We start from the raw sequence: 25255 nt of genomic DNA, 5'->3' as shown, positions 1-25255 counted from the left end.
CTACTACTGTACTGCATTCAATGCTATTTTCTCCAGCAAGACTGCTTTGACACAAATGCTTAATACACTACGAACCAAGTTCCACATATTCCATTGGAATTATTTTTAACTCCCTATAAAAATGATCAATCTCATGAGTTTGAGCTATTGGCAGTAGGTTGGTAATATGATCTCTAGTCCCATCATCCCGGAGCCCTATACTGTAGTCCCCTGCCAGCAGTTTAGCAGTTCTGCAGCCAGCATTCCCGTCTGCGCATGCGCACACCAAAACAGGATGAGGCGGGGCTGCGGCTTTGACAAGTTTGAGCTAAGGACGTAGCGTCGTCCGTGCTCTTCCCATATGTGCGTGCCTACGTCACAGACAACAATAACAGTTGCAGGAGCCGGAGTCATGGCTGCTCAGGGAGGTAGGTGTGCAATGGGTCGGTGGTGAGATACATTAATATATAAGATCACGATTTAGTCAAAAGAATGTGTATCCGCGAAGCTGTATTCTTCTTAATCAGGTATACATAGCTCTCTCCTCGGGGTCCGTGTGGTGCGGGCTTCACTGCTCTGTGTTTACAGGAGAGTCACTGATGTAGGCAAGGAGAGAGGCTCCCTGCTGTGCTTCTGAAAGTGAGATATCAACCACCTCTAGCTGCGAAGGGGGGTTACCTGTTCATGTCCCTCGATAATTGGGGGAGGGGGAGGGTAATCTGTTCATGAGATGGAGACATTTTTGTAACATTTATATATCTGAAGGAGAAGCCGAGGTCCCTGGCACCCAAAAGAGTGAGCTTGGACAATTTTTTTTTTTTTTTTTTTTTACAAATTCATAGGAAATATTTATTTTGTCCTTACTTGGACTCCAATTAAACTTGAGTTCACTGATGAAAGTGAACCGGCCTATATAGTTTGAGAGCAAAGAGTTTAAGGGCAGACATAAGAGAGGGAATCTATTAGGACCACATCTACCCTGAAGTTCCTCTGTTGTTATTGAAGTTCTTCATCCTCTAATCACCAGGTCAGATTCTTCACCATTGGTTACCGGAGGGTTAACTCGTCCACAGCGTGTAGTGTGGATCAGAGTGACATATTTATATTCTGTCCAAATCAAGAAACCCATATTCTGAAGTTTAAAGCAGCAAAATTTGAAAAATCCTATATCTGTGGCTGTGTTCCAGACAGCAAGTCTATTATGCTGAACGCTGTAACAATAATGTTACACTTGGTAATATAATGTTAAATATCGGCTGCAGCATTTCACTGACTGCAGCACAGTCAGAAGGCTGCCATTTCGTCACATAATCCGGATTTATAACAGGAGCCCCAAACGATTGCCAGTTTAGGTAAGAATGTACAATTATACATTGTCGCATGCTTTATATATAAAAATAAGAAAGAAGAAAAGGGGAATGTAGTATTGCTGCTTTAATGCTTCCAAAAAGTTGGCACCACTACTGCAAAGACTTACTTGACGGGACTTTACAGATCTGGATAGATTAATTGTTAGTACAAAACAGATTATTGGACTAATGCAATTTTTGGTGCTTACATGATTTGTTAATGTTTGGAATACTGTACAACAATTGACACATGAAATCATACTGGCACAGACTTTGACTTTAGTATCTGTATTTATTGTCTCGCTTACTTTTTGTTACGTTTTATGAAAATTTCTTACCTCATGACAGAAAAAAATATTTGGTGCTAGATATAGGTGCTATTATGGAAACTTTTTTTGTATTTTTTTGAGGTGGGTTGTGTTTTGCAGCCATATGGATATAGGCCCATGTGTTAGGCCGAGCGCATGGTTGTGGCGCATGCGCGCCATGTCGTGCACTCCTGCAGCCCCTGTGATGTGTGTGCTAGCTGCAAGAGATTGGGGGGTGAGGTGGCGTGGCGAACGTGTCACGGAGATGGTTCGCCCTCATTTGCTGAACTAGCTCACGTGACGCTGACATCACACGACTGCAGCCTGAAATCTCAATTTGAGTTGTGGTGGCAAAATGTAGCAGTGTCGGTACGCGCAGCTACGGGGGCACTTGAGGAACTACCATAGGCAATCAGGTAAGAGTCTCGGAAGTTCGCGCGGAAGCAAGCGCAGGCACGTAGCGACGCTGCCACCATGAGCTCGGCCTTACTAATATGTGCTACACCATAAAACACTTTATGAATTGGGTTGTTGTCTTCCAGCGCTGGAAAGTGTCTTATGGAATAACACAGCTTCGTAAATATGGGCCACAATATCTCAGTTGAGCGTTGCATACATGGTTGGTGCTATATAGATAAATATACAATACAATATAATATCGATGTATATAAAGTTTTTCTAAAGTGCCAACTACAATAGCAGGGCTTTATTGAACTGGACTAATAGTCTACTATATTTTTGGGAAAGTAGACTGTTCACAATGCATTTGGATACGTCTTAAGATATCATAACCAAATTTTGCATGATGGTTCCTGAGATCAAGGAGCAGGTTTTTAAGTCTGTTTGGAAATTGGATACATTCTATTTTTAATTCTGAGTTATTACAATTTCTCTGACAAGCTACTGGGGGTTATGCCTGGTAGGCTATGCATCTGACATGTGACATCTTAATGCACATAGCCTAGTGGCGGATAAGGAGAGTCTGATAACCAGTGGTTGACAAATCACCAAAAAATCTACTCGCCACACAAAAAAATCTACTCGCCACCTAGTACCAAACGTGTGCTGCTTGGGCCAATATTTACTCGCCCGGGGGTTAAATCCACTCGCCCGGGGCGAGCAAATGTATAGGTTTGTCGAACACTGCTGATAACTAAAGTTTACACAGCAAGCAGACAAAAAAAAGAGGACGTCAGTTGGCATGTGAGGATAAAGTAAGAATGCTAGAGAAGAGAGGTAGAAAGAATTGGGGGCATCAAAAGGTATTAAAGGAAAGTGATGGGGGCGGGGGTACTTAAAGCTAGTAATATACAAAGTTATAAAATAAAGAAAAAAAATTGGAGTTTACAATCATGCGTTGTATTCTGTAATTAGCTTTTGAAACATTTAATTGAGAGAGGGATTTTCAGTGGAGACTTGCAATGCATTGTTAAATATGTTCTTCATTGAACAAACCAGTCTAGTATCTCAGTATTTTTAAAATGTCATTTTACAATATAGCGTTGAAATATTTTACGGACTGTAGAATGTACAGTTGTAAAAATTAAAAAGCCTCTGCATCCAGATTATTTGAATCACTTTGATAATTTCCTGTCTCTTCTAAAGCCACATTGTCTGTCACATCTTGTAAAAAATTGTTTAAAAAAAATCAATAACTTCAAAGTGTGTGTGTGTGTGTATGATGATGATGAACAGGGGAAAGTTTAATTTACTTAACCGTACAAGTGAATTGGAGCTTAAGGAAAAATATGTAAGGTAACGCTGTGCATATATTTTCTCTGGATGTATTAACAGATTATGTTCATTCAAATATTGTGTAGCTGTTTTATTTAATTTTCTCATCATGCTGATCGCTTGCAAACATTTTGAACTTCAGGGAGTATGATTGGAGCGTAATAATAAAAATGGAAATAAATGTTTAATGGTGTTTCAGGCAATATATAAACCAGCGGGTGTGCAAACTGGGTGGGACGTAAGAGTTTTTTTGGGGGGCGTGGCGGTTGCAGTGGCCCGCGCTCTTCAGCGCGAGGCCTCTGCAAACTCACCAAGCTTCTGTCCATGCGTCTCCATGGCGACGGGCGTCAACGCGACGTCAAATTACATCACAAGACCCCGCGGCATCATTTGACGCCGCATTAAAGGTAAGGGGGGGAGGCGCGACTCAAAAGGGGATCTGGTACAGGGGGTGCAGTGCAGGAAGTTTGTGTACACCTGATATAAACTATAGGTTGTTAGGAAAATAAAGACAAAAAAGAGATACCGGCACCTAATAAGTCCAATTAGGTGTTAATCCTGGATGTCCAGATGGAATAGTTCAAGTCCCAACGATGATGACTTAAGCAATCTTGTAATCATAGGGTGACAAGATGTAACTTCATCCGTGTAGTATGGAACATGCAATGAAAAGAACACAGAATTTAGTGCAACACAGCTAACAGAAAATCACAGACATAGACTCACAAACCAGTACAGACAAGACTGACAAAAACACACAAACGCAAAGCTGAAAGTAAAAAGTTAATTGAATACAACTATAAAAATAATAAGATGTGGGACGAAAAGACTCAGAATAAGCCGGTCCGGTGGAAAAAAACTGAAGCGCTACTCACAGGACGGGTATAGAATACAGGCAATGAGCGCCGAATAGTACACACATACTGAGGCCGCAGCAGTCCCGCCTATCTGTGACGGAGTATCCGGTGACGTCACTTCCGGTCTCGAGGAGCACGGTGTATGGAGGAACGTAGCGGTCATCTAAACTTCCCAGCCCAAGGAGGACAGATTACATCCGCCTATTCATCGCTCATTGCATGTATTCTATAGCCGTCCTGTGAGTAGCGCTTCAGTTTTACTTTCAGCTTTGCGTTTGTGTGTTTTTGTCAGTCTTGTCTGTACTGGTTTGTGAGTCTGTCTGTGATTTTCTGTTAGCTGTGTTGCACTAAATTCTGTGTTCTTTTCATTCCATGTTCCATACTACACGGATGAAGTTACATCTGGTCACCCTATGATTACAAGATTGCTTAAGTCATCATCGTTGGGACTTGAACTATTCCATCTGGACATCCAGGATTAACACCTAATTGGACTTATTAGGCGCCGGTATCTCTTTTTTTGTCTTTGTTTCATCTCTGATTGTACTATCAGTATTCCACCAGGCTGCCTCACACCCCATAAGGTCTACCCCTATATAGGGTTTACTGTTCATTATTATATCATTAGCGCTAATTCTACATCACCCTTTTTTCTTTTTGTTAGGAAAATAGTCACTATAACATTGCTTAATACATATTTTTTTTATGTGTGATCATATAAATTACTAATGTAATTTGTGTTTTTTTTTTTTTTTTAAACAGCAATTTTGTTACACATATTTAATTTTTTTAATCAGAACCGTGGGGTCAATCCAGAGCTGAATGCCACTATTCTCAACAGGTCAACTATAGTTTCAGATAAAATCTAGTTGACACTGCTTTATTGGATAAGTCCAGTGGCCATCTTGTTTCCTCCGATTCTACAAACCAATTAAAAGGTAAACTTCTCAGGCTCTGAGGAGCCCCTGGAATTATGCAGTTCAGCTCCAGAGGGCTCCCTGGTCCAGATTAGACTATTGCTAGTTTAAATGTAGAGTCATATATCCAAGAGTCAGTTATCCAACGGAATCCGTTCTGGAAGTAACGTTGGATAGTGAAACCGTTGTAAAGTGAGTCCCATGTTAATCAGTGGCGGCGAGCATTGGATAACGCATTCCGGCATCAAAAAACAGCCTCTAGGGTTGCATTGGATATGGCATTCGTTGTAAAGTGAAACGTTGGGTAACGAGGACTACCTGTATTAAAAACAAACATTTGACTGTGTTAATTTCTTTGGCAATTTAGAGAACTTTTGTTTGCTGCTGGAAAGTTTTTCTTCTTGTACATTTTGCAATCCCTGTCTGGGGGCCAATATGGATAAGACGGGGAACTTTGCCAATGCAAGCTACTGTCCTGCACAGTTACTGTACATCACAATCAAGTGTAGTCCCCCAACCCACTCCCTAGGTATATTTGTATCATGATTAAAACTAAATGTTAAAATATTTATAGGTCTCTGAATTTCATTTTTGTCCAAGGAGAAACTCTGTCCCTTCTTGCATCCAACATATGGTAGGGATATTCCTCATCTGATTATTACTGCGGTAACCTGAAATGTGGGACTCTTCTTTTAATTATTGCCTTTTTTTGGGATGTCACTGCTTGAGTAAGATGAGTACCCTCCCCATTTATAGACAGCACACCTGCATGGTCCTGAGTGGAGGCAGATACAATTCTAACCACATCATCAGAGCTAGCCAAACAGGTTTAGGGTAAAGGAAATTAATGACATCCTGCACGGCGCAGAATGAAATTCTCAATAGGAATCAACATTTTTCTTTTCCCCCAGAAAATACTAGTCACATTTTTTTTAATTTATGCTTGATCACATTTGTTTTTGGAAGCTTATTTCTGTGATAAGTCAAATGTAGACTGGGACTTTCCTATTTAAAATAATTTGTTTACGGTCTTCTTGTGGTAAATTAGGAGGTCATTCATTGGCTATGGCTCCAGTGCTCACTTCTGCACGCGCGCCTGGCGGCACGTGCACAGATTACAGCTACGATCTGCGGTCTGTAGGAGAGAGATGGGGAGCGCGGCCATGGCGGAGCATATCTGCCCTTCCTTTGGCTGCCCGCCGAGCAAGTTATCGCGGCTCGGGAAGACAACATTCTTGTCTTCCCTGCCGGCGCACGCGCCATCATGAGATGGGAGTGCACACAGAAGGAGCTTCTGGGGCCTGCCTCACTAGAGGTGAGTCTCTGGTGTGCGGCGAACATGTCATCGTGACCACTGGGGACCCGGCCATTGACTGCAATGGGAGTTTCAGTGCAATAGTGCCCCAATCGGCACTCCCTCGCTTTTCATGGATAATCTTCTTAAAATCATGCTATATGCACATGTTACCCAGGTTACCATAGAAAGTATTCTTATATTTATGAAATCACTGTCTAATAAAAAAATCGTAAACATATAGGAAATCGATAAAAACATGATTTATGGGTACCCTTATGAGCGTATTGAAAATGTTTTCATGATCTATTCTTGTAAAGCAAATTGTATAACCTGTATTTCCTTTACACTGTCAAAACAATAGGCTATATACGTTTGTCCTGCTTTGTGTGTAACTTTGGTTTTTGTCTTGTAAAGATCCCAACAGTGATGATGAATCGTATGAAGTGTTGGATATAACAGAATATGCCAGACGTCACCATTGGTGGAGTCGGGTTTTTGGACGAAATTCTGGGCCAATTACAGAAAAATATTCTGTAGCTACGCAGATTGTAATGGGTGGAGTGACAGGATGGTGAGATTTCTATATATATATTTTTTTCCAAGGAACGCTTGAAAGTTAACAATTTACACAAGATATGTGAGAAACGTGGATATTGTGTCCTTTAATTTCGTAAATTAGGTCTTGCCCCTCCTTGCAGCACAGTGACCTAAATTCCAGTGATCTGTTTAAGGGATCTCATCTGAGTAATTGATTATTATTTTTTTTTTTTTAAACCACATCTGAAAAAAAAAAATATATAATTGTACAGACACACAGAACAATATATATAACAAGAAGGGTAGACAATGATTTGACTGTATAACCCCTGTTCTTTAATGTAACCATGTATTTTTTTTATAACTCTGTGCCCAGGACATACTTGGAAACGAGAGGTAACTCTCAATGTATTACTTCCTGGTTAAACATTTTTATAAATAAATAAACAAGGAAATGGGAAAGGACAAACAATAGGATGTTAAATCAAATAGCAGAACTTAGTGCCGATGTAAATAAAATAAAATGTATGCGAGTGATGGAAACACCGACTGCAATCCTCAGGAACAACCTTCTTCCTCAGCAACTACAACACTTTTTTTTTTAAAATAAACTTTTTGTGTTGTAGTTGCTGAGGAAGAAGGTTGTTCCTGAGGATTGCAGTCGGCGTTTCCATCACTCGCATACATTTTATTTTATATCGGCACTAAGTTCTGCTATTTGATTTAACATCCTATTGTGTCTGTCCTTTCCCATTTCCCTATTAAAAAAAAAAAAAAATCGATACACATTTATGTGGTCTTTTTTGTGATCTCTATGTGAGCACATTCACATGTATTAGACAGGTCTGTATCCCTGCCTTTCAACCATTATCACCTAGCATACAGTGCTCCCACTGCAGCAAGGGATTCAGGGAAATGACATGCAAATGAGCACACAATGTGTCACCTTTTGCCTGGAATATCCATTCACATGGAGCCCATATAAGCAAATGCAATGCTGTTCACACAGCTTTTAAGCACAAGATGGGATTAGATGCAAAGCTAGTCAAACTACTCGCAGGCATGTTTCAACCTTAATGGGTCTCATCAGTGTGAGGTTTGTTGTACTAACTTTGCAATTTTCTAAGCTGGTTAGGATTATAATGTACATTTTAAGTTATGGCGGGTGAAAAAGGCAACAAAAAACCTCCACCGGTGTTTTTTTTTTTTTTTTTACCCACCATAACTTAACTAATGTGTGGTGGAACATACCCAAAGCTTCATATTGCAAAGCCAGTATAACCAACCTTACACTGATGTGGCCCATTAAGGTCGAACCAGCTGTCTGTGGGTAGGTTTACTAGCTATGCATCTTAACCCAGGCTGTGTTCAAAAGCTGTACAATGCAGCACACATAAGCTTATAGGGGACCATGTGTTATTTTTTTGAAGCAAAAGGTGGCACTGTGTGCTCATTTGAATGTCATTTCCCAGGACACCTTGCTGCAGTGGAAGTGCTGTATGCTGGGTGATAATGGTGAAAGACAGAGTTGCAGACCTGTCTAAGACATGCAAATGTGCACACAGTAATATTTCCATTAGCTATATGCTTTACGGTGGAGGGTTTTTGCCACTTTTTTTACCCACCATAACATCTATCTCTATCTCTAGATATATCTATATCTAGCTCAACCCCGTTATAGCGCGATCCGCTATAACGCGGATCGCTTATAACGCGGTTTGAGCATGGACCCCCAATTAAAAAAAAGTGCACTGCGCACGCACCGCACGCACTGCACACGCACGCACTGCACACGCACGCACTGCACACGCACTGCACACGCACGTACTGCGCACTCGGTGCGCACACTTGCTGCAGTCGGTGCACGCACTGCACGCACTCGGTGCACGCACTCGGTGCACGCACTCACTCGGTGCACGCACTGCACTCACTCGGTGCACGCACTGCACTCACTCGGTGCACGCACTGCACTCACTCGGTGCACGCACTGCACTCACTCGGTGCACGCACTGCACTCACTCGGTGCACGCACTGCACTCACTCGGTGCACGCACTGCACTCACTCGGTGCACGCACTGCACTCACTCGGTGCACGCACTGCACTCACTCGGTGCACGCACTGCACTCACTCGGTGCACGCACTGCACTCACTCGGTGCACGCACTGCACTCACTCGGTGCACGCACTCGGCGCACGCACTGCACGCACTCGGCGCACGCACTGCACGCACTGCACGCACTGCACGCACTCGGTGCAGTCGGTGCACGCACTCGGTGCACGCACTGCACGCACTCGGTGCACGCACTGCACGCACTCGGTGCACGCACTGCACGCACTCGGTGCACGCAGTGCACGCACTCGGTGCACGCAGTGCACGCACTCGGAGCTGGCATCGGGGGGGGGGGGTGTCGGAGCGGAGCTGGCATCGGGGGGGGGGTATCGGAGCGGAGCTGGCATCGGGAGGGGGGTAGCGGAGCTGGCTGGGTGGTTGCTCGGAACGGGTCAGGCGGGGGGGATCGGAGCGGAGCTGGCGGGTCGAAGCGAAGCTGGCTGGGGGGTTGCTTAGAGCGGGGCTAGCTGGGGGGGTTGCTTGGAGCGGGGCTAGCTGGGGGGGTTGCTTGGAGGGGAGCTGGCTGGGGGGATTGCTTGGAGCGGGGCTGACTGGGGGGATTGCTTGGAGCGGGGCTCCCTGGGGGGGTTGCTTGGAGCGGGGCTTGCTGGGGTGGGGGGGTTTCTTGGAGCGGGGCTTGCTGGGGTGGGGGGGTTTCTTGGAGCGGGGCTGGCTGGGGGGATTGCTTGGAGCGGGGCTGACTGGGGGGATTGCTTGGAGCGGGGCTCCCTGGGGGGGTTGCTTGGAGCGGGGCTCCCTGGGGGGGTTGCTTGGAGCGGGGCTCCCTGGGGGGGTTGCTTGGAGCGGGGCTGGCTGGGGGGGTTGATTGGAGCGTGGCTGGTTTGGGGGGGATCGGTGTGGACTACTGGGGGAAGTGAGGCTGCTAGGGGAAGTTACGGTGGCTACTGGGGGACCTGTAGGGTTGCCGGCCACCTCTTCCCTCCCTCCTCCCGATCGGGTGCGCAGCGGGCATTTTTTTTTTTTTTTAAATTAGCGTGACCCTGGTTTATAGTGCGGTCGGATCGGGTGGCACCCGAGGACCACGCTACAACGGGTTTAGCTGTATATCTCTATCTCTAGATATCTATCTCTAGATATATAGATCTCTATCTCTAGATATCTATCTCTATCATTACGTTTTAAGTTATGGTGGGTGAAAAAGGCAACAGGAAACTTCCACCGTTTTGCATATAGCAAATAAAAAGATCACTTGTGAGCACATTCACATCTCTTAGGCTGCACTTATAGTGCACGTGACGGATGACATCACCTGTCGCCGCTAGCGAAAGTTGTAATTTGCTTTCCGGCGACTTCGTAGGCGACCAGGTCTTTGATTGGTTCAGAGGCTGTCACATGTGGCGACAGCCTCTGAAAAATCAAATTTGAACAGCTTAAAAAATTCATGTCGCCAGCGTCACTCCCATCGCTCCGTCACCTCGCGCTTTCTATAAGCCCACGCGACGGCGGCGTCACTATAAACGCAACCTTAGGCAGGTCTGCAACCCTGCCTTTCACCATTATCCCCAGCAAACAGTGCTTCCATTGCAGCAAGGGATTCTGGGAAATGAGATGCAAATGAGCACACAATGTGTCACCTTTTTGTCTGAAAAACCATTCTTACATAGAGCCCATATCAGCTAATGCTCGCTGTTAACACAGCTTTAAAGCACAGCGTGGGAATCGGATGCAAAGCCAGAGAAACCATTCACAGACATGTTTCAACCTTAATGGGTATCAGTGTGAAGTTGGTTGTACTGCTGGCTTTGCATTTTCAAGACTGTAGGGTTTATCATCACGTTTTAAGTTATGGTGGGTGAAAAAGGCATCAAGAAACCTCCACCGTATTGTATATACAAAATAAAAGATCACTTGTGAGCACATTCACATGTCTTAGGCAGGTCTGCAACCCTGCCTTTCAGTGTGTGTGTGTGTGTGTGTGTGTGTGTGTGTGTGTGTGTGTGTGTGTGTGTTCTATTTAAAACCAGAGACAGAACATGAAACACAGAGCTCAGTGCACATCCAGTGAAACTTATACATGGTACTGTGCCGAAATATATATGTATAGATATCTATTAAATAAAATGGTCTTTTAGTTTAACATTTTGGCCAAATTGTTGTAAGCCCCTGAGCCACTACACGGCAGACCACATCTCAAGGGTCCCTAACACTAATATAAATTCTTAATAACCTGTGCATTACCAGGAAGAATGATTTATAATAAATCTGTCAAAATTAGTTGCATAGTTCTAAGTCTGATTGAAGCTTTTATTAACCTGTACATTACCAGGAAAAGCACTCTGTATTAGATTTGTCACAAACATACTGCAAGCAAGCAAGTTCCCCTCAGAGTGGGAGATGCTATGGAGTGTGCTTTAAACCATTTAAATGTGGGAGGGGGTGAGCTTCAACAAGATAGGAAGAGCCACCTTCCAATCAGCTAAGACCAGCTGAACAAGATTTGTAAAACATACAGGACACCTGCAAGCTCATATTAAACCCCCAAAATAACCACAACATATATATATATATATATATATATATATATAAGCATATAGGTGTCACAGAGGAGTGCTACTGAGCATGGCGATATATATTTAAAACCAGAGACAGAACATGAAACACAGACAGAGCTCAGTGCACATCCAGTGAAACCGATACACGGTACAGTGCCTAAATATATATGTATAGATATCTATTAAATTAAATGGTCTTTTGTTTAACATTTTGGCCACAGTTTTGTTAGCCCCTGAGCCACTACACGGCAGACCACATCTCAAGGGTCCCTAACACTGATATAAATTCTTAATAACCTGTGCATTACCAGGAAGAATGATTTATTATAAATCATTCTTCCTGGTAATGCACAGATTATTAAGAATTTATATTAGTGTTGGGGACCCTTGAGATGTGGTCTGCCGTGTAGTGGCTCGGGCTTACAACACTTTGGCCAAAATGTTAAACTAAAAGACCATTTTATTTAATAGATATCTATACATATATATTTAGGCACTGTACCGTGTATCGGTTTCACTGGATGTGCACTGAGCTCTGTCTTTGTTTCATGTTCTGTCTCTGGTTTTAAATATATATCGCCATGCTCAGTAGCACTCCTCTGTGACACCTATATGCTTATATATATGTTGTGGTTATTTTGGGGGTTTAATATGAGCTTGCAGGTGTCCTGTATGTGTGTTATCTATCTCTATCTCGTGATATAAAAAAGGTATCACCTAATACTGAAGAACGTATTTATTCTGCACTGTCGCAACTGGACTAACACGGCTATTTCTGTTTTGTATGTATGTTTATAAAGGTTTGCCTTCTTTGAAGCTGCAAAACATACTGTTCCTCTTCTTGCTGGCTGCAATTTTGTGTTTTGTATCCAGGAAGCTAGAAAGCAGGGTGTAGGAGAAATATCACTAGTCTCACCGACAGACAGATATAGAAGAAGCAGTTTCAAAGAGGAGACCTTAAAATGTCAATGCCTTTCTTAGTTGACCGCGCTATAGCGATTTTACATTTTATTTTTTTTAGATATATTGTGGACTATGGACTTGTCGTTTTTTTTATTATGTTATTACTAATACTTTTATATAATGCAACTCCATATTCTTTAATATACTTTCTTAACAGTATTGTGTGTGTGTGTGTGTGTGTGTGTGTGTGTGTGTGTGTGTGTGTGTGTGTATACATATACTGACTGACATACACACGTCATTTGTTTTTTACAACGGAGTAATGTTTATTATTTTCTAATATTGGTAGGGATTGTCATGTATTACCTATGCAGTATGATTTCCCTTATGTACATTGTAATTATTTATTTTAAAAAAATGTCTACAATTATATGCTTTAAACAACCCTACTATGATAGTAAGGATTTATGTTTAAATTTTTTTTTAGGTGTGCAGGATTTTTGTTTCAAAAAGTTGGAAAACTCGCTGCAACAGCAGTAGGAGGAGGGTTTCTTCTGCTTCAGGTAAGCATACACATTGTTACTTTACACCGACAATCTATCTAATTTTGGACTCCCATATGGCACTTTACATGAGGTTGAAATCATTATCGGTGACAAAAAGAAATTCATTTGTTGAAGCAATGAATTGTTTACATTTTGCACTGAAGCTGCAATCCCACAAAATTATTATTATTTGTAGCTTACCTGTACCTGTTGTTCCCTCTGAGCTGATCTGTGGTCCCTCTGACTCCCAGGGACCCCACCTGTTCCCGAGCGACAAGCGTTCACAATTTTTGTAATTTGAGAAAACAAAAAAAACCTACGAACATGGTTGCTGTGGTCACTATTAGAAATCCAGGACATCCGTGTCTTGTTTTCCGGATAACTGGTTTGCTCTCAGATCAGCTCCCCGGGATATAATGGTTCAGATCATTTAAAAGAACACGTTGACAAAATCTGCTGCTTTAACATGTGGTCCCAAAAGGGATCAAGAAAAGACCCTCCAAATACATGCACTCTATGATAAAGTTTTAATAAGGTAAGTATTAGAAATTAATTGGCTCCTATGGAGATATAGGGTCTTCATTAAAAACAAAAATAATAAAATTTTATTACATCAAAAAAATGTGACTGTGAATTAATTGTAAAAAAGAACAAACAATGTTTAAAATCCCCGTAGAGGAGAGTAATATTGCGTATATTCGGCACCCAAGATTTATATGGGCAATTTGTTATTAAATGCAACCGTAGGGGAAGTACAATATTACTATGACATCAGCAAAGTACTATTAATTCCCAGAAGGAATCACAATGTGTTTGGTATTATGTATGCTGCCTCCTATATTGTAGGATTAATACCAGATGTATTACACACCAAATTGAATATGTAAAAAAGGCTATATATCCCTCATTTCCAGGCTAGTATACAACAGAGGTTTTTACACTTTAAATAGTAGTATCCATATATAACCAGTGTTGCTTGGAAGGGTTTTGATGTAATAAAATTTTATTATTTTTCTTTTTAATGAAGACTCTATAGCTCCATAGAAGCCAATTAATTTCTAATACTTACCTTATTAAAACTTTATCATAGAGTGCATGTATTTGGAGGGTCTTTTCTTGATCCCTTTTGGGACCATACTTTATTACATATTTTCCTCTATTGCACCTGATATATAATGATTCAAAGTAATAGGAGAGCAGAAAGAAAACATGTTTATGCTTTAACATGTGGATAAGCATTATAAAGGTGCAATTACACTTCTTGGGATCATAGTCATAGATTGATTAATGGGTGCTATGCTTTTAGCACGTCTTAACTCCTATTTGTTTGAATGGTTATTAGAATGTGCTAGAGATTAACATCCTTCAGTGAATCTGGCCCAAAGTGAGCCAATGGCAGCAGTAGGTGAAATATTTAGTAAATGGTGCTATGCCAAAAGATACTTTGTGACAGTGGTACTCAATTTTTTTTTTTGTTTACTTTTGGAGTGGAGATTTAGGAAAGGGGATTATTCTTTATTTTTTTTTCCCTTCCGTCCCAATTATAAAATAAAGAAAACACCCAGCCATTCCAAAGAACCAATAAAGAGAGGATTTTTAACACCGTAATACACAGTAGAAGAATGTATAAGTATAAAGCGTGCTTCACTAGGACTAGCTCATCAAACATCTCGGTGTTAGGAAAATGTGAACATTTACATTGTGTGTGGCAGCTATAATAATCATGTGACTCTTGATCAGTAATACTATGAGGTATGAGGTACAGTATATGTTTTTTTTTGTCTGTTTACCCTGGCATGATTGAACAGTGTTAAATGTGGAGGCTTGGCCTTCTAGCCAAGGCCAGATCCTCTGGCATGACAGACTTTGACTAAGCTGTTGTATTCTTTTGGTTTAGGTACAATACTACATTAAGCTATGTGCAAGGAATCACTTCAATTATTCAGCATACCATAAGACTGCATTGTTCTAAGAAACTATTTAGATTTTTGCTTGTAATATAACGATCAGTTTCAGGGCATCAGTTTACATTTCATGGTGACCGTGGTCATATATTTGAGTTGATGCTTTTTTTTTTTTTTGTGTAGACTATTGCAGTTTTATACCAAGTAAACATCTGTGTGTAATCAGGATCATATTGCTTTACTTTCATTAATAGGAAACCCATTTTATAAATGGTCATAGTATTTATAAATATTAACCCTAACTCTTAAAGGCAGTCATTCGTAGGAAAAAGAGCCCTGTGTCTTAGAAGTATAGTTTTGAGAGAGGTTGTTGTACATCCTTTTCAGTCTTTAGCAACTGCACACTGGGAACTTTTTTTTAATAGCTAGCTGTAATGTTTTTTTCTTGTAATTTAGTAATGCTTTATAACCCTTACCTTACCTTCTTCGTTTTATCGAATTAACTTAAATAAAAACTATATTAAACTAGCTTAGCACATTACTCTGGTAAATTTAGGTCCATATTTTCGAAGAGGTGCTACAGAATGTGATAGGTTACCTTGCATCTACTTGAATAGGCCATGAGGCAGTTTTTTTCAACTGGGGTGCTGTGGTACCAATCGTGTGCTGTGACTCTCTGCCAAGGGTTCTGCGGTGCCTGGAGAAAAACACTGCCTGCTGCTCTGTGGGGGGTTATGATGGATTTGTATGGGGATGAAGGTGAAGACCTTGAGTGAGGAGGTGTGTGTGCAGGGGATGGGAGAGAGTGGTCTGTATGGGTGGAGTGAGATGGAAGGTTACTGGGGTGTGACTGTTTTAGAGCAGCATTTCCCAATTAAATTTAGTCACGGAACCCTTTTATATTTTGTATAACATAATGGAACCCTTTAAATATTTTTAGCGTAGCACATAAATAAAATAAATAATAAAATGCGCCGCAGGCGACACATTTTCTTGGTTCAAGATCAAATACCTTTGAATTAAAAGTTACACCTGCTTCGGCTGCTGGTCCTATCGTTCCTTACCCCAATTCTACCTGCGGCCTCTCACTACTGTGCTTCTCCGTATTACCTCTCTCCCCGTGGTGTAGGGGGGGAAGGGAGCCCGCAGTGGTGTTGGTGTCTCAGTCACTCCTTGTGGCTGCAAAGTACTGCCTCTATCTCGGGCACGGGTGGGGGGGGGGGGGAGAGAGACCCAGCTCCCGATCTGCTTTCTGCTGGTCTCTGTGCGGTCCCGGTGGCCATTTTGGAATTGATTTTGGTGAACCCCAGCGGCCGCTCCGACGCCGCTATCTCCTGCAGCCTGCCGCCCCCTCCAACCGGAAGGGCCGCCACCGGACACTCCTGCCTGCCAGAAGCTCTGGTTAACCGAAGGAGGAGCAGCAGCCTAATTTATTTTATTTTTATTCCCGCGGAACCCTTCATTTTACCTCACGGAACCCCATTTGGGAAACTCTGGTTTAGAGCAGCTGTGCGCAAACCAGGGGATAGCGCGAGGCCTCTGCAACAACGAAACTTACCTTGTTTGTTGGGGGGCAGCTTAAGTTTGCGCTCCCCTGGTTTAGAGTATGAAAGAAGTGGGGTTAGTTCGCTGAGTAAGAGGTGACGTGTGTAAGAAGGGAGTTAATGTGGTGTATTTTTACAACTGAGAAGGAGGCGAGTATGATGAGTGAGGACCGAAGACCAGTGGTGCCCCACAATTTTTAAAATTTTCCCGTGGTGCCCATGTTATATATCTCTGTCGTAAGGGGTCTTTTGGCACAGCACCATTTAGTAGATGTTGCCCTTAATTTTTTCTTCTTGAAGTCACATCCTGACTCATGCAGATGTGGGAATGAGCTTGAAGGAGGATCAGCGGTTATAAGAAGAGGCAGTTCATGCTTCACAGGAAACCCACAAATAATACAAAAATAGTTATTACTTTTACAATACCTTTGCTTAGATTATTGGTTTGATATAAGCAGTATTAACCTGTTGAATATTTGAAAACACTTTAACCACATCGAGTTAGGTTTTCTTTCTTGTGTAATTCTGCATAGCTGGTAGAAATTAGCCAAATAGTAGATGTTTGCTTATTAAGGGATCAGAATTTGACTTTATTTTTTTAAGAATTTTTACATGATTCTAAATTGCTTGTATTGGCAGTGGTGGGAAAAGACTGGTATGAATTTAATAAAGGTTCAGATGAAAATGTGCATTGAACAGGTTGTTTGTAGCTATTCTAACAGCGATATATGCTTCTGTAGTCGACGTTGTCCTATATTGGAAGAATTTGGATGTTTTTCTATTGGTTCTGGTTAGCAAGCCCCAGTCTGGAACATAGACGGCACCACCCTGTTTGCATACTCAAAAGTTGATTGGAAAAAAATACTCATCAACTAACAATTTTATTTAGCCCTGCAGATACCGTTTATATAGTTTAAAATAATTTAAGTGTTTATGACATACCCCCTTTTTTTGGAAAAAAAATTGCATTGCTTTTTAAATTAAATTAACCAAGTGAAATTAATTTGTACTGATTTACATCATATATTCAGCTGACTAACTAGTACGGTGCCCAGCAGAGGAGCTCCACATATCCATAAAAATGTCACTATTGTTCACTGGCTATTTTGGCCTTAATCTATTGTCTATTTTGTTTTCTAGATTGCCAGTCACGGTGGATATGTACAAATAGATTGGAACAGAGTTGAGAAAGATGTAAACAAGGCAAAAAGAAAGATAAAAAAGCAAGCAAATAAAGCAGCACCCGAAATTAACAATTTAATTGAAGAGGTAAGAGGTTATTTTTTATTAGTATTATTATTATCTCTTATTAATGACGCCAACATAATCCCCAGGGCAGTACACTGTGGGATGGAGGACAATAATATTGTATAACAAAGAGTATGCATGAATTAGATTGTAAGATCTTTGGGGCAGGGACCCCTTTTCCTAATTGTCACTTATGTCTGAAGCACTTCTTCCCATTATGTGTTATTTGTATTATGTAGTATTTATATGGTTATTACGTGTATTACTGCTGTGAATGCTGCTATGTACATGAATGGTGCTATTTAAATAAAGCTTTACATACATACTGAGACAATAGGAAAGAAGTTTCTGAATGAAACAAATAGAAGGGCTTTGAATAATCTCACTCATTAAGTGTCTAAATCAATAAATCTAAAACAAAAAGGGCGCAAAAGAAAAACAAAATAATTTTTAAGCACAATAAAATGTATATAAAAAGGAACAAATAGCACTTATAATAAAATAGGATTACATAGATCCAGTTATCCGCACATCCAAAAGGACACTTCCACAGACGGTCGGATCTGTAGAAACCAGGACCCCACAATCCCAGTCCCAGATCGAATCAGGAAAACAGTCCAGCCAGCAGTTAAGAGCGGAGGATACAGTTTGGAGTTGGCGTCCTCGTGGAGGTAAAGGGATGGCAGCGTCCGGGTATCAGTCGTCACGGTATCACGTAACTGCGTGATGACCTCACCACAACGCATTCGAGTCTAAATGACGCTTCATCAGGGGATGTGCTTTATTTGTTCGGATTTACCCCGCTGATCATGGGAAAATAGGAGCAGCAGAGGAACAGCTACTACTCCCGTTTGGAAGATAAAAAGATTACTGGGACAGTGCGCACTGTATCTTTTCTCTACTGTGTCTAAATTAAGCAGGCATTCGGAGGATATTAACCTCTGTATCAAATAGCAACAGGTCAAATGATAATCAGTATTGGTAGACAGGATCTTCCCTCATATAAGTAGAAACAGAACAGTGCAAATATGCTTTTAATGATTAAAACAAAGCAGTGGAACCACTATGGGTCAGCGCACAACGCTGGAGCTCACACAGTACATCTCCTTCCTCCTTGTACAAAACAGAGTCCACAACGTTGCTTCAGGAAAGGGTTGTTGCTTTGCGGCATGTACGGGGCTGAATGCCAGTCTTCCTTGTTTGTCAGAGTGATGGCGTTCCTGGCTTCTTAGCTCATCTGTGCCCTACGCATTTCGTTCAATGAACTTCCTCATGGGCCAAGAGGGGAATATTTGCGCTCCGTTACCGGTTTACACTTGTTTTTTGGAAGACCAAGATTGCTCAGCAGATGCAAGTTGGGTGCTCAACTAGGTTTTCAGTTGGCCCAAGTATAATTATCCATAATACATCAGGAGACTCCTGCAAATATTTTATACTTAAGAGCGGTAATGCAGGCAATGATCTTCCCATCAGAGATGAAAGGAAAACGTTTTTAATGGACAATCAGACAATCTGACGATTGTAACACACATAAGAAAACAAGGGGTAATTAGAAGTCTGGTTGTATTAGAATAGGTCTCTCCTATCTTCAATGTTATGAGCAAAAAATGTCCTAGGCGCAGGCCCTGATATACAATACCAGTCCAATATGTATTCCATATTGGATTGGTATTGTATATCAGGGCCTGCACCTAGGACATGTTTTGCTCATATCAACATTGTTTTTCAGATAGATCCTTGTGGAAGGATTTATATTATATTGTCCAAAGGCTGCCATCCTGTTACTTCTGTCCCCCAGTAAGTTGGGATTTTATGCATGTGTAATTTCTAAGTAATTGGTACACAGTTTAAAGATATTTATTCACTTTATTAGATAGTGTTTAGTATTTTTGTATTTATTGTTCACCATTGATATTGATTATTTTGTTATCTTTGTTGTATAAGCCATCACTGTAAGCACGGTTAGTCACAATTTTGTTTTAATAGTTGAGCGCTTTTTATGTGTTAGTGTCTAGCTCTTTGACATCACATCTCCTATCTTAAGGTGGGCAGAGAAAAATTTGGAAAACGTAACCAAAAAATATATATCCCAGGAAATTAAATATGGAAGTGGATATACTAAATCAGAAAATAGTGGCTGTGGGGGAATAGTTTCTTAGACAATATGTACTTACGGATCGTAAAGAAATGGATTGCCCCAAATAGATCTAATGGCTTCAGCCAAAAATAAAATGTTTGACGTTCTATACAAGAATATTTCACCCAGACACTTCTTATGCATATGCTGACTTTCAAATAAATTCCATCTAGCCAACACGTTTTCTCCAATACCCCTAATACCAAGGGTGCTCAAGAAAATAAGGCAGGACAATGCAGAAGTAGTGACTATTGTTCCCTCTGCTGATCAGCATGGTACATGGTCAGCCATGGAAATTAACAGTATACACAGATCTTTCACAGTGGCCAATTCAGTACCCCCAAACCAAAGATTTGGGCTTTGACGGTGTTGCAGTGAGAACACCATGACATGTGGGTTGTCTGAGGATAAGTTTTAATTCAGTCTCAAAACATGAAACCTAAAAAGAGCTTACTTTCAGCATAGTATAACCATCAACAACAAAAAAGTCCAAAACAGAGTTGTGCCCTTTGCCAGCAAGGCCCAGTCTTTAGTCACGTTAGTGCTGTGCCCTCCATAGAGTAAATAGTCTTGTAGCTAAAGGGGCTATGAAAGTCCAGCAGTCTCGGAGTATAGTCAAAGTATCTACGGAAACAGACTTGATCCAGGGTTTCCGTCTCTCCTCAAAGCCCCAGAATATTTGCTCCTGGTTATCCTAGAACACAGACTGGGAGGGGAAGTAGGCTTTTAAAGCTCTCTAATGAACCAGCTGAGAACTGACTAAATAACACAGCCTGGGATGTAACCCAATCACGGCTGGATTTAGCAACCATCCATACGTTTGATAACTAGACAGGGAATTTACCCTGTCACAGATAGCTTGGCTGTTGAGCAGAGCTGGTACAAACACGAGTGTTATCCAGAAACGTTTTGAAAACGTTGCCAAGAAAAAAGGATTCTATCTCCAAGATCTATTACAGAGTTTAGCAGCATTCTCAACAGTGGTGCTGTCTCTCAGATATTGATTTATTGAAATCAGTCCACTGCATTAATTCTGGAATTTTACAGAATGGGTTTGATCTGGGGCTCAGTGTCTGTTCCCTAGAAGTCCACATATTTTTAGCACTTTCAACATTACTGCGCAAACAATTATTCACACTGGATCTGATGGCACGTTTCTTTCAGGCCAAACGTAGAATATTTAATTTAGAGTACCACTTCCCTCATGGGATCTACCCCTGGTTCTACAAGCCCTCCCTAATTACCCATTTTACCCACTTCAACAAATCTGAGCCCTGGTATTGGGACGTAGCAACATGTATGTTTATATTCTTCATCTTAAGTACTACAAGACTAGGGTACCTGTGGAACAGAGGTGTGCATATATAGTGGACCTCCTACAGGTAGAATTTTGTGTGCACTGCCCTGGAGAAACACACATGAAAAGAAAATACCTGTTTGGTAGGATTTATTAATTTAACATTTGTTCCCAAGGATACTTTATTATAAATAATGGTATCCCGCTTTCAAAAGATAACAAATCTACATGAGATCAAAGTAGTCAATGAAAAAAAGCAAAAAACATTCTGGTAGTATCACATATAAAGATATCGTAAGTGGCCATAGCATTAAGCTGTTATCAATAAGTATGATAGTGAAGAATAGTTTGCACAATGTTAAAGCAAGAGTCATATCACAAACTGAGTGTCATGAAATAAATACAATGATAAACTATGATGGCAAATGAGGTTTAAATGGCAATGTAAATGGCAGATGAGGTTTAATACTGATAAATGTAAGGTTATGCATTTGGGAAGCAAGAATAAACAGGCGACATAAAAATTAAATGGGGATTAGTTGGGGGAATCCTTGATGGAGAAGGATTTAGGAAGTGCTTGTAGAAAGCAGGCTTGGCAATAGTGCCCAAATTCATGCAGTAGCTGCAAAGGCAAACGGGATCTTACAGTATTTTGCATTAAACGGGCAATGGATGAAAGTGAAGTAAACATACAGTACCGACACACTTTATTCGAGTGTGGCCGGTACCGCAAGCCGGGAGATTTCCCGGCTTGCTAGTGGCCGCCCCTCGGCGTGCCGCGCGTCATAGACGCGCGGTCACGCGTCTTCGGGAGCGTGTGCCCCCTGCACGCGCGTCCAGGGGCTCCCCGAGGGTGTCCCGCGATCGCGGGACAGCGGCAGGGGGTTCCGGGGGACCCGGCGGACCCGGCAGCGGTAGGGAGAGCGCCCCGATCGGAGGGCGCTCTTCCGCTGCTTCGGCGCGCGCCCGTCACTCTCGGGCGCGCGCCAGGCTACTGCTGCGGCCAAGAACGGGCAAATGCTCGAATAAACTTGGCCGCAGCAGTAATTATGCCCCTTTTTATAAAGCATTTGTAAGAACACACCTTGAATATGGAGTACAATTTCAGGCATCAATCCTTAGAAAAGACATTATAGAACTAGAGAGAGTGCAAAGAAGAGCCACCAAATTCATAAAGGGGATGGACAATCTAATTTATGAGGAGAGGCTAGCTAAATTAGATTTATTTACATTAGAAAAGGTGTCTAAGAGGGGATATAATAACTATATACAAATATATTCGGGGACAGTACAAGGAGCTTTCAAATGCACTATTCATCCCAAGGCTAGTACAAAGGACTCTGGGGCATCCCTTTAGGTTGGAGGAAAGGAGATTTCACCAGCAACAAAGGAAAGGGTTCTTTACAGTAAGGGCAGTTTAAAATGTGGAATTCATTACCCATGGAGACTGCGATGGCAGATACAAGAAATTTGTTAAAAAAAATGTTGGACATCTTTTTAGAAAGGAAAGGTATACAGGGATATACCAAATAAGTAAACATGGGATGGATGTTGATCCAGGGAGTAATCCGATTGCCAATTCTTGAAGTCGGGAAGGGATTTATTTTTTCCCCTTTTGAGATAACTGGGTTTTTTGTGTGTGTGTGTGTGTGTGTGTGTGTGTGTGTGTGTGTGTGTGTGTGTGTGTGTGTGTGTGTGTGTGTGTGTGTGTGTGTGTGTGTGTGTGTGTGTGTGTGTGTGTGTGTGTGTGTGTGTGTGTGTGTGTGTGTGCGCGCGCACACACACGTGTATGTCTATCTCTATCTCTCTATCCACACACTCACTATCTGTTGTCTAAATTTAGCATAGGTTGAGCTTGATGGGCGGATGTCTTTTTTTCAACCTCATCTACTATGTAACTACTGTATGATGAATAGATGTGATGAACAAAAAAGACGATACTTATAGGCAGCTATCAAGATGCTGAGCAAGCTAACAAGACAAGGTGGACAGCGTGTAGTGGTGACGTAAGATATAGTTTCTAATGAAAATAGAAACAAATTGCTGGGAATCGCCAGCGACAAAATTAAGTATTTACAGAAAATAGAAAGGGGCAATGTTTTGGGGGCTGACCCCATCTTCAGACCCATTCCCACTGATGGGAAAATAACAGCAGTACTTTTTATGAGACAAAACAAACATTTTTTTTTTTTTTGCTTTATGTGACCAGGCAAATACAGACAAGCGATAAGTGTGCAATAAATCCGTGGCAGATAATGTCTTAAAGCCTGTATCTCTCACGAGTTCCAGCCTGTACTATTACTTGTTATATGGTCTCTGTGTCCATTACCACAAATATTAAAGAAAACTGCTACAAACTACTCCTATAGGTGGTACTTGACACCAATATATATGTTTTTGAATATTGTATTTCTGACATGCAAGCCAGTACCCTTTTTAAAGTATCGTTATAAAAATAGTTATAATTTTTTTTTATCGTAAATACATCTAAAAATGCAGCACTTTTCTTTAGAATGGTCTTACAATGATATTCATTCTAAACGCCTATTTTCTGTTTTTGCAGTCCACAGAGTTTATCAAACAGAATATTGTTGTGTCCAGTGGATTTGTCGGAGGATTCTTACTAGGTCTTGCCTCTTAGGGAGCTGTGGCAAAGGAAAGAGACGTGGAGGACTCATCTTGTTTTCAAGAGTTGAGGAAATACAACTCCTGATTCGAGAATTGGGAAATATCCGACATATACCTAAAGATGCTTTTTGTTTTTATTTCAAGGGTTTTCTCTTTAAATAAGTAAATAAGGAAGTGCTTGCAAAACAACTCCTGGTGCAGACGAAGCCTAAAATACATTAATGGATTGAATTTTGTTTAGTTATTTTATGGACATTTCTTTCCTTGCATTGCTGTTAATTTACAGACATTGTTTTGGTGGCTGTTGGGTTTAGGTGTTTTATTACTTTCTCTTTGTTTTATTATGACTGTGTTACCATGAAAAAGAGCAACATATTTTCATGTTACTGTTACTTGTTTCTTAAATGTACATTTGTATTTATTTAAACTTGTGGGGGGGGGGCTGGCAAGTGCCAAAACTGTGTACTGTAATTGGCAAGCAAATCTCCATTGGCGAATGTTATAAAAAAAAAATCATTCTACAGATATATATTTAACAGACTAGTTTGAACTTGCACAAATAAAAAGCAAGAATATACTGTAATATTACCATTGTGTAGCTTTTCTTTATCGAACTATGACTAAATGTTAAGGTTTTTTTGGTGTTTGTTTTTGGGGAGTTTTAAGACCATACAAGCGAGCTTCAATAATACATTTTAAATAATAGAGAATTCTGGGAACAAATTACAATTTTATATGAAAATAAGGGATGGATTTACAGAAAAAAATGCATACTTGCTTATTTGCATTAATACAAGATGAGTCATAACAATGATGAAAGCCTACAATGTGAATCTAAAGAAGACCTTATTTAGGGATACAAGAGAATCAAAACCGTAAGATTAAAGTACTGATTTTGAAGTATGCTTTAAATTGCCACACTTAGGTTTTCATATTCTTGTGAAATTTAGAAGAGCATATGTATAACCACTGCATTAGGTTATATCAGAACTGAATAGTAACTACTGTATTATATACACAATTTATATTTTAAAGTGTATCGGGTCAAAAAACTTGTTATTCTTTAGTGGAAAAAATATATTTTTTCAGGTGTTCATGGTTTATTGAATGTAGAGGTGACTTTATATAAAATTCTTTGATTTCATGTTATTTACCCATGGAAGTGAAAATACATCTGACAATATTGCCATAGCAAACAGAATAATCAAGTAATTTTTATTTTTAATTTTTAAATCCACCCCAATGATTCATGCGACCATCAGGATTAACAAGCGTTCAGGCTTTACAAATGGTTATTTAAAAACCTAAAAAAAAAACTTCGACACAGTCAGGGAATCTATCCAAAAGAGATCGTGACCATCACTTTTTCTTGTGTTATTGGATAACCCCTACCTATAAAAGGAGTTGCCAGCACAAATAACACTACTGCAAACATCAAGATATGTGGA

General features: G+C 40.9%; 1 protein-coding gene across 2 annotated transcripts; it reads left to right on the top strand.

Moving 5' to 3' along the window:
- Positions 1-278: 278 nt before the first annotated feature.
- On the top strand, positions 279-24390 carry FUNDC1 (FUN14 domain containing 1). Of its 2 annotated transcripts, none has more exons than XM_075589736.1 (5): positions 279-407; positions 6856-7012; positions 12992-13067; positions 17638-17766; positions 23743-24390. In XM_075589736.1, the coding sequence occupies exons 1-5, from the start codon at positions 341-343 to the stop codon at positions 23818-23820; spliced, it is 507 nt and encodes a 168-aa protein (XP_075445851.1). In that variant the 5' UTR covers positions 279-340; the 3' UTR covers positions 23821-24390. The 2 variants fall into 2 exon arrangements, with proteins under 2 accessions (XP_075445851.1, XP_075445850.1); XM_075589735.1 differs by lacking the exon at positions 279-407 and adding an exon at positions 6399-6459.
- Positions 24391-25255: the final 865 nt, after the last annotated feature.

The sequence above is a fragment of the Ascaphus truei genome, chromosome 3 (genome assembly GCF_040206685.1).
Source record: "Ascaphus truei isolate aAscTru1 chromosome 3, aAscTru1.hap1, whole genome shotgun sequence".
Taxonomy (NCBI): domain Eukaryota; kingdom Metazoa; phylum Chordata; class Amphibia; order Anura; family Ascaphidae; genus Ascaphus; species Ascaphus truei.
This window is presented reverse-complemented; position numbering and strand designations above follow the sequence as displayed.